Source organism: Lynx rufus, unplaced genomic scaffold (genome assembly GCF_022079265.1).
Source record: "Lynx rufus isolate CCGP_SWC_20201006 ecotype Redwood Valley unplaced genomic scaffold, mLynRuf1.p SCAF_60, whole genome shotgun sequence".
NCBI classification, from domain to species: domain Eukaryota; kingdom Metazoa; phylum Chordata; class Mammalia; order Carnivora; family Felidae; genus Lynx; species Lynx rufus.
Genome location: NW_025814879.1, coordinates 67926 through 79744, shown reverse-complemented (window position 1 = coordinate 79744; position 11819 = coordinate 67926). Strand labels below are relative to the sequence as shown.

The 11819-nt window shown below is 53.5% G+C and overlaps 1 protein-coding gene across 1 annotated transcript; it reads left to right on the top strand.

Annotated features, from left to right (window-relative positions):
• Window positions 1–592: 592 nt before the first annotated feature.
• On the top strand, window positions 593–3069 carry LOC124500905 (testis-specific Y-encoded protein 4-like; the record flags this gene model as incomplete). Its single annotated transcript, XM_047064774.1, has 6 exons — window positions 593–1039; window positions 1737–1814; window positions 1962–2073; window positions 2166–2311; window positions 2405–2489; window positions 3041–3069. Coding segments are annotated over 6 exons (897 nt in total), but the record flags the coding sequence as incomplete, so codon positions are not given.
• Window positions 3070–11819: the final 8750 nt, after the last annotated feature.

Here is an 11819-nt window from a genome sequence, read left to right as displayed (position 1 = left end):
ACCGGGAAGGGGGCGGTCGAGAGACGAGGGCCCGTGGGGACACTGGGTCTCCGGCAGGGCCGGAGGTGCCGCAGGCCGAAAGCTTGCAGGCCACCAGCGAACAGCCTGTGCAGCAAGGCCAGGCCCGACCCGAGGGGCAGGTGGGCGGCCCCACGAGATATCCGTGCCGCTGGGGCATGACATAGTGGCGGTGGAGGCGCTGTGGGGCCTGGTGGAGCACGAGGTTGAGGTGGCGGCCGCGGAAGAGGACGCGCCTGGGGAAGAGGGGCATGACCAGAGGAAGAAGGGGGAGGAGGACGAGGAGCAGGAGCCGGGGAAGGAGAAGGTCCAGGTTCACGAGGAGGAGGACCTGAAGGACGAGGGGGAGCAGCAGGAACAGAAGAGCAGAAGGAGGAGGAGGAGGAGGAAGAGGGGGAGAGGCAGCAGGAGTAAAAGATTAGAAGGAGGAGGAGAAGCAGAAGCCCAAGCAGAAGGAGGAAGAGCGGAAGGAGGAGGAGTTGGCGGAAATGAAAGGGGAGGAGCAGGAGCACCAGGGTATCCAAGCGGGGGCGGTGGCGGCGGCGGCGGCGGCGGCAGCAGTGGCAGGGGAAGAGGACCAGGGGGAGGAGCAGGAGGAGGCAGGGAAGGCGTCGGAGCCATTAAAGGGAGAGCAGAATTGCAAACCGAGGAGGAAGAGGAGCAGGAGAAGGGAGCGCTGGAGGAGCAGCAGCAGGGCGAGGAGGAGGTGGAAGGAAAGGAGGACAAGGAGGAGTGGGAGGAGGAGGAACGGAAGCCGCGTGAGCAGGAAGGCCGATGGGTGGAAGAAGCCCTGGAGCTGCAGGTGAAGCAGGATAAGAAGGAGCAGTTCGAGACAGGCCTCCGTCCTTGCCCTTCCCCGCTGGAGGCTCTGGAGGCCCTTCAGATAGAGCTACAGCCCGTGAATAAACAAGCCAGCCGGGAGCACGCTCGACTCAAACTCAGGATGTGGCAGAGGCGGCGGCATCATCTGGAACGGAGAAGTGCCCTCATCCAGGGCATCCGTGGTTTCTGGGCCAAGGCTGTATCCTTCCTGCTGCTGGGGGAGGGTCCAGAGGGGGCTGGGCTTGCACAAGAGGAAGGAAAGGGAGGTGACATTTAGAGGAACCCGGGACAGGGACTGGAGCTAAGCCACGCTCCAGTGGCCGGGAAGGTGCAAACGTGATCCCATCCAGTGGCCCTGGCTCTGCAATGAGTGTGGGAGGAGGGCAGTGCTGGGGTGGTGGAGGCACGTGTGCTGTCCGTGGCACCTGGCACGGAAACAGCGCTGCGAGAGTGGGGAGTGGCGGTGGAGGTCCAGGCCAGGACGGGGAAATGACCGAGGGCTTCTTCCCACGCAAAGCCGCGTGGGGGCACGAGTCTGGGTCCCGCTAAGCATCCTGCTGCGGGGAAGGCGATGCGAATGCCCTCCGGTCCGGTCGGCGCGAGACCGGATGTGTGCTGTGTGGCTGTGTGGAAGTAAGCGTCCTCAGTGTCCTCATGAGCACACAAGGCTAGGCGTGGATGCGGGCGTCTGGGCGTGCACAGCCTCCTGTGCGTGTGTAGCAGAGCCCTGCGGAATCCGGAGACCCCGTGGGCCTGGATGCAGCCCGTAGGGAGGGCGTGAGGCCCTGGGGGAGGACGCCAGTCCCTGGGGGAGGACGCCAGGATGCTGTCCACACTGGTTTTCTGGGTCGAGGTCTCTCATGCGCAGCACCTGAAGGCTCTTTGACCTGCAGCAGTTTGTGAACCACCCTCAGATGTCAGCCCTGATTAGTAAGCACGAGGAAAGCATGCTTCGCCACATGACCAATCTGAAGGTGAGCCTGGGAGTGGGAGGCGGTGTGGGTAGGTGGCTGTGTGGGCAGGGGAGGTGGTGGGGGGAAGTGGTGTGTTCCTTCCTCAGGGGAGGGCGGGTCTCCTGGAACAAGATTTCACATTTCTGCCCCACATTTCTACCACGGCAGGTGGAGGAACACAAGTTTCCCAGGGAATGCCGGAAGATCCTGCTGTTTTCTGGCAAGAACCCCTACTTCCAGAATGAAGTCGTCACGAAGGAGTATGTCCTTGGCCTTGCTGGTAAGTGTCCACTGAATGCATGGGCGGCAGTGGGTGGAGGGTTGAATGTGATTAGTTCTCTGGCGCCTTCTCACATACTCGTCTTCCTGCAGGGTATACGGCGTCTCATTCCAGTCCCATCCAATGGTACCCAAGGTACAGACAGGAGGCCTACAGATGCAGGCATGGCAACAGAGGCCTCAACTTCTTCAACTGGTTCTCTGACCACAACTTTGCCGGCTCTAGCAGGATTGCTGAGGTGGGGCCCTGTGACAAGGAAGGGAGGTGATTTTCATGGGTTCCCCCACTGCGTGGGATAGCTACCTGAGGCCTGGCCTGTCTCCCGTACCAGATAATCATAGAGGATCTTTGGCACAATCCCCTGCCATATTTCAAGATGAAGGAGGCCCCAGGAGAGAGAACTGAGAGGGAAAGCGGTGAGCAGCCAAGGGTGTGGGCACTGAAATGTGTGCCGTGGGGCCCATGGCACAATTCTCTTCTGCATGGAGGCACCGAGACTCACAGTGGCACAGGAGGTGACGCCAGGTTAAAAGGGCATCAGCCTGAGACAGGGAGTCTTAAGACGTAACGTGTCAAAGAGGCTTTGCCCCTTTGGGGAGGCTGAAGGTGGGCAGTGGGCTAGACAGCAAGAATGAGCAGAGCGGGACATCCAAAGCTGGCTCATCAGATAGCACGGTGACAACTGTCATTCCAGGACCATGAACCCCACCCTCAGGCCTCCTACCACCAACTGTCATGTTGTCTGGCTTCTGGAGCCACTTGTCAGCTTTGGCACAGCTTATCACACCCTCCCATTCTACTTTCCGTTTGGAAACATTCAAGTAACCTTAAACAGGGCTAAGATAAGACTCACCTGTCCTCTGTGTGTGTGTGTGTGTGTGTGTGTGTGTGTGTGTGTGTGTGTGTGTATCGAGGTGGGTGTGGGTGTGTCTGTGTGTCTCTGTCTGTGTGTACCCGTATATCCCAGGGATATGCACGATCTTGAGAAGACTATAAGGAGCATCGCACTTCATGGACCCCAGTGGAAACCTTTCGGACGCTCACCGATGGTCCACAAGTTTCTCCTGCCCACGAAATAAGGACAAGGCTGGTGGTGACACGTGGCACAGGGTGGGGGTCATATACATTTGAAGAAATATAGAATGGGAGATAAACAGCATGAAGTGTTTGTGTGTGTTTTCTGCTCAGGTACGCTCTGGGGCGTGTCCATGTATACATGCGGCTGTCCAGAGGGGTAAGTGTTCTGTGCCTGCACATTGGAGTTCCAAGGAAGGGCGGGATGTAGGACATTGTCCATAGGGATGGGTCACACATTGGGATTGCATGTGAGGTCAGTAAGATTGAACCAATGGGGAGTTGAGTGAGGGAGGACAGGGCACAAACCTGAGAGAAAGGCCAGGGCCCAGGTTCATATCTTTCCTGTGAAAATGAGGAAATTCAAGGAAATGGAGAGGCCAGCACAGGACAGGGATGTCCAATACTCAGGGTTTGGGGATGTCCAAGATGGTGCCCTCAGAAACCCGCATAGTGACATCTTCAGTCATGTTGACTGAACCACCACACAGAGAGGAATTCTGCATGGTGTCTGCATGGTTCCCGCCAACATGAATCAGACTCCCAGGTAGGAAGTAAGGGACAAATAAGGGACCAGAACACACAGGAGGCACACGGAAACAAGACACACGCTGGCAGGGGGATGTCTCTCCCAGCCAAGAACATGCCACATGGCAAAAGAGTAAGTGGGAAAACGTTGCTAGACTGCTTCACACTTTACGCATGCATCTGCAACGTGCAAGCCAGTGATGTTTGAGCCCCTAGGGTCCAAAGGGTTTGAAAACAGAAGGACAGAAAATAGAGATGTGACTTAATGGTCACAGCAAGGCAGCTGCATTTGGGGACATTAACTGGCTGGCAGTGAGTGCATGGCCAATCCTCTGACGAACGTCCTATGGGCACAGAAGGATTTCTGGCTCCGGGAACATATAAGAGAACACGCAGAAGCCCCTACACCTGAAATCAGGACAGCAATTGGATCTGTCAGTGGAAGAAAGGGGTTGAATTCTGAGGGAAACACACTCAAGCGCAGAAGCATACACCAGAGACAAGACAGGCCAGCAGAGCCGCAGCTGACACAACACGCAGGTGTGCAGAGACGAAGGGGGTTACACGGGTACAGCTGTGCCCACTTAGGCCAGGAAACGAGGCATCATCTGACAGGTGTTGGCACAGGCAAAGCCAGGAAAGGACACAGACATGCCAGGGCTCACTCAGGGAGACAGAGGAGCACAGGCAATGCAAGACATTTCCTGTACACAGAGAACAACAGGACGATCCCGACAGGCCAATGAGAGACACGTGTGGTTCAGAGACATGGAAGTCAGAAGGCTCCTGAATTGCCGAGGGTGTCCCCTGTCGAGGGACAGCACTCTGGAGCCCACACACGCTGGTGTTGTGGTGGAAGAGGCCGCTAGGCAGCACATAGAGTTGTGCAGGGGGTTTAGCAGCTCCTGGACCCTGGGGCTACCCAGGGAGTGCTGCGGCGACGGGAGGACACCCGGGGCTGCAGGGTGTGCAGCATGAGGGCTGTAATCCCTCGGACACAGAGCACCCAGGCCTCTCACCACGGTCCCTGGACACAAGTGTCCACACTTGAGGGTTTGGCTCTGGAGGTCGTGAGGGCATTCCACACCCACACCTTGCCCGTACCTTCTCTTTGGGACAGGCTGGGTGGAAAAGTCACCCTGGCCCCTCAGCAGGTATTGGCGGGAGATATGAACATGTGGGGGACCCTGTGTTTCCCTGTCCCGTAAAGTGTTCCTGCTCAGCAAGACCTATCAAGTAACGGCCTGCTTGTGCAGAAAGATGCCCCAAAGGGCCCGGTCTCATGACCACTGAGGCCATATTCCCACTGCAGAATCATGGGCCATACTTTCTTTGGATGTTCAAACCCAAAGACACGGGCCAGCACAGGGAGCTTTTCCAGGGTACCCCGACGTTTACACATCAAGCAGCTGAGAAGACGTGCTTCTCCAGCCAGTGTGCAGACAGCAGCGAGAGAAAGACCTGCCTTCCCTTCTAGAGAGTGCGACAGCCTCCGCCCTGGAAGAGGTAAGGCTTGGGCGTACAGATCCCCAACTCCACAGCGGGCTGACACCCCGCTGACCATGTTGTCTGCATACTGGTAGGGGCAAGAAGCCTCCATGCATTGGGACTGCCAACGCCTTCTCCGGAATAGAGCCATTGCAGAGAAGGCTCTTGTACTGCAGAGCTGTGCAGTGGGGATCCTGGGGGGCTTGGGCAACTTGGGAGACAGGAAGATTAGTGTGGGGATGTCAGTCTCAGGCACGCTGTGCTGGGGGCCGTGTAACTTGGGGATAGAGAAGACATTGGCCCCCAAGTTGCTTATAGTTCAGTGCGTGTGGTGGCGAGGGGGGACCAAGCCTGTCTTAGTTTCTGTTGGCATTACCCATGTCGCCTGGCCTGGCTCACAGAAAAGAGCATTCTATTGGTTGTCATAGCTCAGAAGTTGAGGGATGGCCTGTCTTCAGGCACAGCTGGCTCCAGGGCTCTCAGTCGTGAAAAATACGCAATCAATAAAGTTCTTTTCTGTCCCGTTCTGCTCTTCTGGCGGGTACACTGAGCCTCCTCTGCTGTGGGCTCTTAGCAAACATCACCCAGCATCTACAAACTCCCCTGACAGATTGTGACATCCTCACGCACAGACTAAGTTCACACACTCCTCAGCGGGGGACAGTGATTCACATCACCCCCCCCCGTTACCTCGTTTCAGCCAAGGTTTCGCTTTGTACCCTGTCACTTGCTGCCCTCCACTTGAAGGTGCCAAGTCAGTTTTAGGGACAGAAAGTCAATTCAATGCATTAGCTCTATGACCAGAAATACAAGCTGCAGGCATGGCTGGATCCAGGAGCTCTCATGATATCACTGGGGTTCTAGCTCTCTCTGTGTCTTTGCGCCGTTTCCCTCTCCTTCTCCAGATAGGCTGTCTCTCCGCGGAAAGGAAAGATGGCTGTGAGGGACGATGGCCCTGAGGCACCAGGACCAGGGCAGGGCAAATTTGCACAGAATCAAGGAGACGCTCACTCTCAGGGTGATGCCTGAGAGCTATGTCCCCCCTTACACTTTGTGTCCCAGCTTCCCCCCTCCCTGGCCCTAGAGCCAGCCCTGTGCACACTTGAGCAGTTGGGCAGAAAGAGCTCTTGGTTCAAGCAGTTTCCATAGATGATAAGGAAACTCTGGTAACAAGTTTGACTGGCCCTGCCTGGGCACACGATCCCACTTGCAGTACCGCTGATCAGACAGGAGCCCTGGGCCCCCGGGAGCCAGGTCTTCTGCATCACGTTCCCTTGGGAACCACAAGTACCGGAAGGTCAGCCCCCAAAGCACAAGCTGGACGGGCAAATGTAATACGTGGTCTCTGGGGTTCCACCCGAACCCGCGAGCACCTAAGTGTACCCTATCTTTTATTACTTGGTACTGCTGCGTGCTTACAGATCTCAGCCCTTCAGTCAAACTCGGAATCCGTGAGGATGAGAGAGGTGCCTTACACCCCCCACAGCGCTGAACACAGAGCCTCGTGCCTCTAGGTGCCCATGGAACCTTCCTACTATGACTTGATTCTGCACTGGGGGCTGCTGAGGAAGTAGACTCTTATGCTGCCTGGTGGGAAAGCTTGACAGCCCCCCCCCCGACTGGCTAGGCTAATCCCGCATCAGGGATGGGATGACACTGTTTCCACGGGTGGCCTCTTATGGGTCACATGTGCATGTGAAGACGTGGGCATCCTCGCGGAGCTGCCGAGAACCCAACTCTCTCTCTCTCTCTCTCTCTCGCCCTCTCTCCCTCTCTCTCTCTCTCTCCTCTCTCTCTCTCTCCCTCCCTCCTCTCTCTCTCTCTCTCCCTCCCTCCCTCTCTCTCTCTTCTCTCTCTCTCTCCTCTCTCTCTCTCTCTCTCTCTCTCTCTCTCTCTCTCTCTCTCTCTCTCTCTCTCTCTCTCCCTCCCTCCCTCTCTCTCTCTCTCTCTCTCTCTCTCTCTCTCTCTCTCTCTCTCTCTCTCTCTCTCTCTCTCTGTGATCCCTGCTTCGAAGAGCTTGGCCGGGTGGGGGAAACGCTGGATTCTACCTTTGTGCTTTGGGAACACCAAAACCGGGCCTCATACATCCCAGAGAAACCTGCTCCTTCTAGCCAATGGGAAAACTGGGCGAATGGCAGCGTGGCGGGCCTCTGGGCCTCCACTCCAGAGCGCTTGGATCAATGAGGAAATATCACTGCCTGCGTTTGCTCTCGCTGAGCAGCTCGGGGTCTTGGCTGGGTCCCAGGGAAGGCTCTCCTTCCTAAGGACATCAGGGTCGCAGCTTAACAAAGGGCGGGTCGTGTCGGTGGGAAGCAAGACCAGAAGACAGCATGGTGGGGAGCTTGGCAGATGCGTCCGAACTCCGCCTTTTACATGTCGGGTCAGGGAAGCTTCTTTGAGAAAAGACTGGAGTCAGAAAGAGTAGAGGTCTCCTCCCAGGTACCAAAGGCTATGAGCTCCCGGCGGGCAGGGCTCCCTGCGACACGCACACAGGCCTACTGAGGCCCTACTGTCAAAACGCCCGACGGCTGAGAAGCAGTGCTCTTCTGACCGCTCCTCAGAATAAGTGGGATGATGCCCAGACTGGGTGGGCCTGGTTCCCAAATTGGCAGGAGCGGAGTCAGACGGGCACCGTGTACAACTGAGGGGCTTGTTACAGGGAACAGCGAGCATCGAAAAGCAAGGGGGAGTCTAAAGCCGACAGAGGGGGCTCCACGGCTGACATATTTCCTGCCCTGCGTCCTAAGGGAAGGATGGACTGATGCCATCTGGCGGTCGATACCTGAGGCCTTTTTTCTGTCTCAAAATCTCAGCTCAAACGCACCCTCTCTTTTCAATTGTTATAAAGCTGAACAAAGTTTTCCTTTGCTCTAACTTTCTCGTTGATGGTCTCTGCACACGATGGAGCGTCTCTTCTGTCAGACAAGGCCTCCCCAAACTGTGTTTGCTGCCACATAGTCCCCAGTGGTGTCTTAGGTGTTTTGGTTGTCTGTTTTTTCACCAAAGGGGTGCCTTGTCTAAAAGGTCCAGGAAAAGTGGGTTAAATGAAGCAAAACCAGGGTTTGGAAATAAGAGGTTGGCAAAAATAGTAGGAAGCGCGCTGGCAGGAGAATTAGAAGTAGCCGTGGTTCAGACGTGTGATAGTGAGGAGGACACTTCAACATAACACCGTCCTCCTCGGTCACCGACTTCTATCCCGAACTTGCATCGCTTACCAGTCAAAACAAGCTTTTGCCAACAGCCCCACTAACTCAATCACATCTGAGAATCAAGTTCTGTCAGGCCGGCAAGAGAGACGCCACGGTCAGCCTCTCCTTGGCTCCTGGGCTGCGGGTGTGCAGGCCACAGGAGACTCGGGTGTTTTCCCTTTTCTTCTTATCAAAGCTTTCTCTCCAGGAGATGCTCTGGAAATGGAGCCCTTTTTGTGTCTATGCCTCCAGGTGGAGAGGTGTGCTAGGTGCAACTCGTGATTGGGTAGATTAGCATTTTGGAGCCACTGAATATTTGATTTCTCTCTTTGGGGATGACACTTTAAAGTCCGGATAACGTTCTGGGTACCTGCCCTCAAGCTCACGCTAACACCCGTGGTCCTTCTGCATGTGGAGTGATCCTGGAGCATCGATCTTTCCTAATGTTCTCCCTCTTCTGCTCCCTCCCTCCTCCCCCGCTTCCCCTGTCCTTCTGCCTTTCTTCTTCTCCTCTGCATTTCTTTTTCTTTCTTCCTTACTACCCTAGCCAAAAATGGCCAGACTCAGGCACTGATTGCCAAAACAAGGATGGATGGACCCTCTGAGCCGGCCAGCAAGCACTGGGTGGAAGAGTGCAAGAGCGCTGGCCGGTGGACGCCTCCCACGCGAGACAGAGACCCACAGGCCAATCCAGTCCTGTATCTGAAGAAGAAGAAAGCTAGTTTGCGGAGGCCCAACATGTCACCCAAAGTGCCTCATAGTTTTTACATAACAGGATTCTCAACTTCATAAAAGTGGCATTTGAAGCCGCCAACAAAATTAAAAACACCAGCTCTAAAACCGAGAACGATCGTGACTCGCTCACTGTGCCACAGTGGAGTGGATCTGGAGAAAAAAACAGGAAGTAGAATGGAATTCTCGCGGTGTTTTGTGCCATCAGGGTAGATGCCATCCACCTTCTTCATGGAATGTGGTTATCCTGGGAAGCAGTATGCGGTCCCAACGGTGCCCTTAGCATCTTCGCGAGCCAGCGCCAGCTCCCTGCAGGTGGATTACGCGGAAAGGACACGGCAGCGCCTTCCTCCCCTAGCTGTGCATTTACCCTTGTGCCCCGCACACAACTTCAGATCCCAGCAGATACCAAATGGAATGCCAACATTCCTCAGCAGCTTGTTTGGGGAAAGCCTAGGACTTTTAATCATATTGTCAAAACCCAAATAAGCCAATGTATCAAGTTGTGTCTCCACAGTGTGGCCTAATTACCCGAGAATCATCCCCGCCACAAAAAAATCATAGCTTGGAAAAGCACTTTTCTTAATCACATCAAACCCAGTTGGTACGCTTGCCTTGCTCATTAGAAACCAACAGTTAATAAGAAGAGGTCCCCAGATGATTTAGGGGAGAAAAAGAAATCTCTCACCCGACTTGTTTAAGGTAAAGCTAAGGAAGGGCACTGGAAATCTGGGACCAGGGCTGTGGGAGGAACCATCATTTGTTGTGACTGCTAAGGACAGTCGGAGCCGACCCACCGTGGACGGTTCTCCTGTTCTCCCAGGCCCATTAGGAACAAGCAGGACAATCGACTCTTTCTCCCACACAGTTCTGCTTCTAGCTCCAATATCTGTACACAGGTTTTCTGAGCATTAAATGTAACTGAACTTCACCTAAGACAGGTTTGGGAAATTCATACGAGTGAATGTGTTTTAAAAATATTTCATAATGAGGAAACGTTGGGGCACCTGGGTGGCTCAGTCAGTTGAGTGTCTGACTTCCGCTCAGGTCATGATCTCAGTTTGTGAGTTCGAGCCCTACGTCGGGCTCTGTGCTGACAGCTCAGAGCCTGGAGCCTGCTTTGGATTCTGTGTCTCCCTCCCTCTCTGCCCCTCCCCTGCTCATGCTCTCTCTCCATCTCTCTCTCAAAAATAAATAAACATTAAAAAGAAATTTAAATAGGAATATTTCGTAATGGGGAGATATATATGATATAATGTTAAATTCAAAAGCAGATTGGAGAGACTGCCCATCAATGGCATAAAAAATGCATTTTTACCCCACAATTTCTTCCAAACCTACTGGAAACAAAAAGAAAATAAAAAATAATAATAATAGTAAGAGAAAAACAACTACATTATCAATGAAAAAGGAAATGGACCGAAACAAAAACATGACACTTAGCTGCCACATACTTTGATATCTGGACAGAGGCAGGGAACACAGAGAAAGCTCACAGACTTCCTAAGACGGGGGTCCCCATGAGGGGGGGGTGGAATTCATCCACCAAAACCCACCAGCAAAGACAAGTCATCCGAGTAAAACTTGAATCTCAGATAAAAAACAGACAAACAAAAAAAGCAATGAATATCTTTTTGTATAAATATGTGCCAGATATTGTGTGGGTCATATTTTCACTAACAATTGTCTGCTGTTCACTTGATATTCTTGAACTGGTGTCCTGAATTGTACTAAATTGTATCAGAACAGCAAAAGAAATCCGGCTGACCCATCGGTGAGTTTTGTTTGCTTTGCGCGGTGTTTTCAAGTTTCTAACTTACCTTCAATATATGTAAGTAAGGAGACTTCAGTTAAAAATTTAGGTCTCTGTGGGGGCGCCTGAGCGGCTCAGTCAACCGACTCTTGGTTGTGGCTCAGGTCACCATCTCACAGTTTGTGAGTTCAAGCCGGAATCAGCCTCTGTGCCGACAATACGGGGCCTGCTTGGGATTCTGTCTCCCTCTCTCTCCCTCCCCAACCCAATCACCTCCCCCCTTAAAATAAATAAAATAAACATTACCAAAAAAATTTAAAAACAGTTAGATTTTTGGTTCCTCCCGACACATCTGATGATATGCCCACATGGACCCCGATTCCCATCTGGCAAGACTAGGCTCGGGGTTTTCACTGTCTGCTCTGGATGCTCAGGTTTATTTCTTTGCTCTTATCCCACATAAGCCACTTAATTCACTCATATCACTGCTTAGGTCCTGGAAGCTTTGCTTTGTTTGGTGTTTGTGTTTGTTCACCTTTCCCTAGCACCTGAAGAGGCGGGTTGGCGGTACATGTAAGAATGTCCCTTTAGTGACTGGCTAGACAGCAGAGGGTCACCTTGGCCATGCGCTGAACACTTCTCAGTGCCCGGCCATTGTTGTGTCTGGGCTTGAGCCACCAGACTTAGAGAATCTGCTGGAAGTCAGGAAAAGCAGGATGTGCGGCCGAGGGCCTTACCCAGAGCCCTGTTGCTGCCTGGAAGACGGGATGAGCTGACAGGTCTCAGCACAAAGAAGAGAAAGCCAGGGGAGAGAATGGGTGGAATCTCTTAGAAGAACCAGTGTGGCCCCTGGAAACAGTTTCCAGTAGCGCCACAGTCCTTCAGCCTTGTGTTTTGTCCTTCTGGTTTGTTTATTGCCTTACGTGAAATTACAAAAAAAATACCATTTTTGCATTAAAATAGCCTACAATCATCCATTTTTT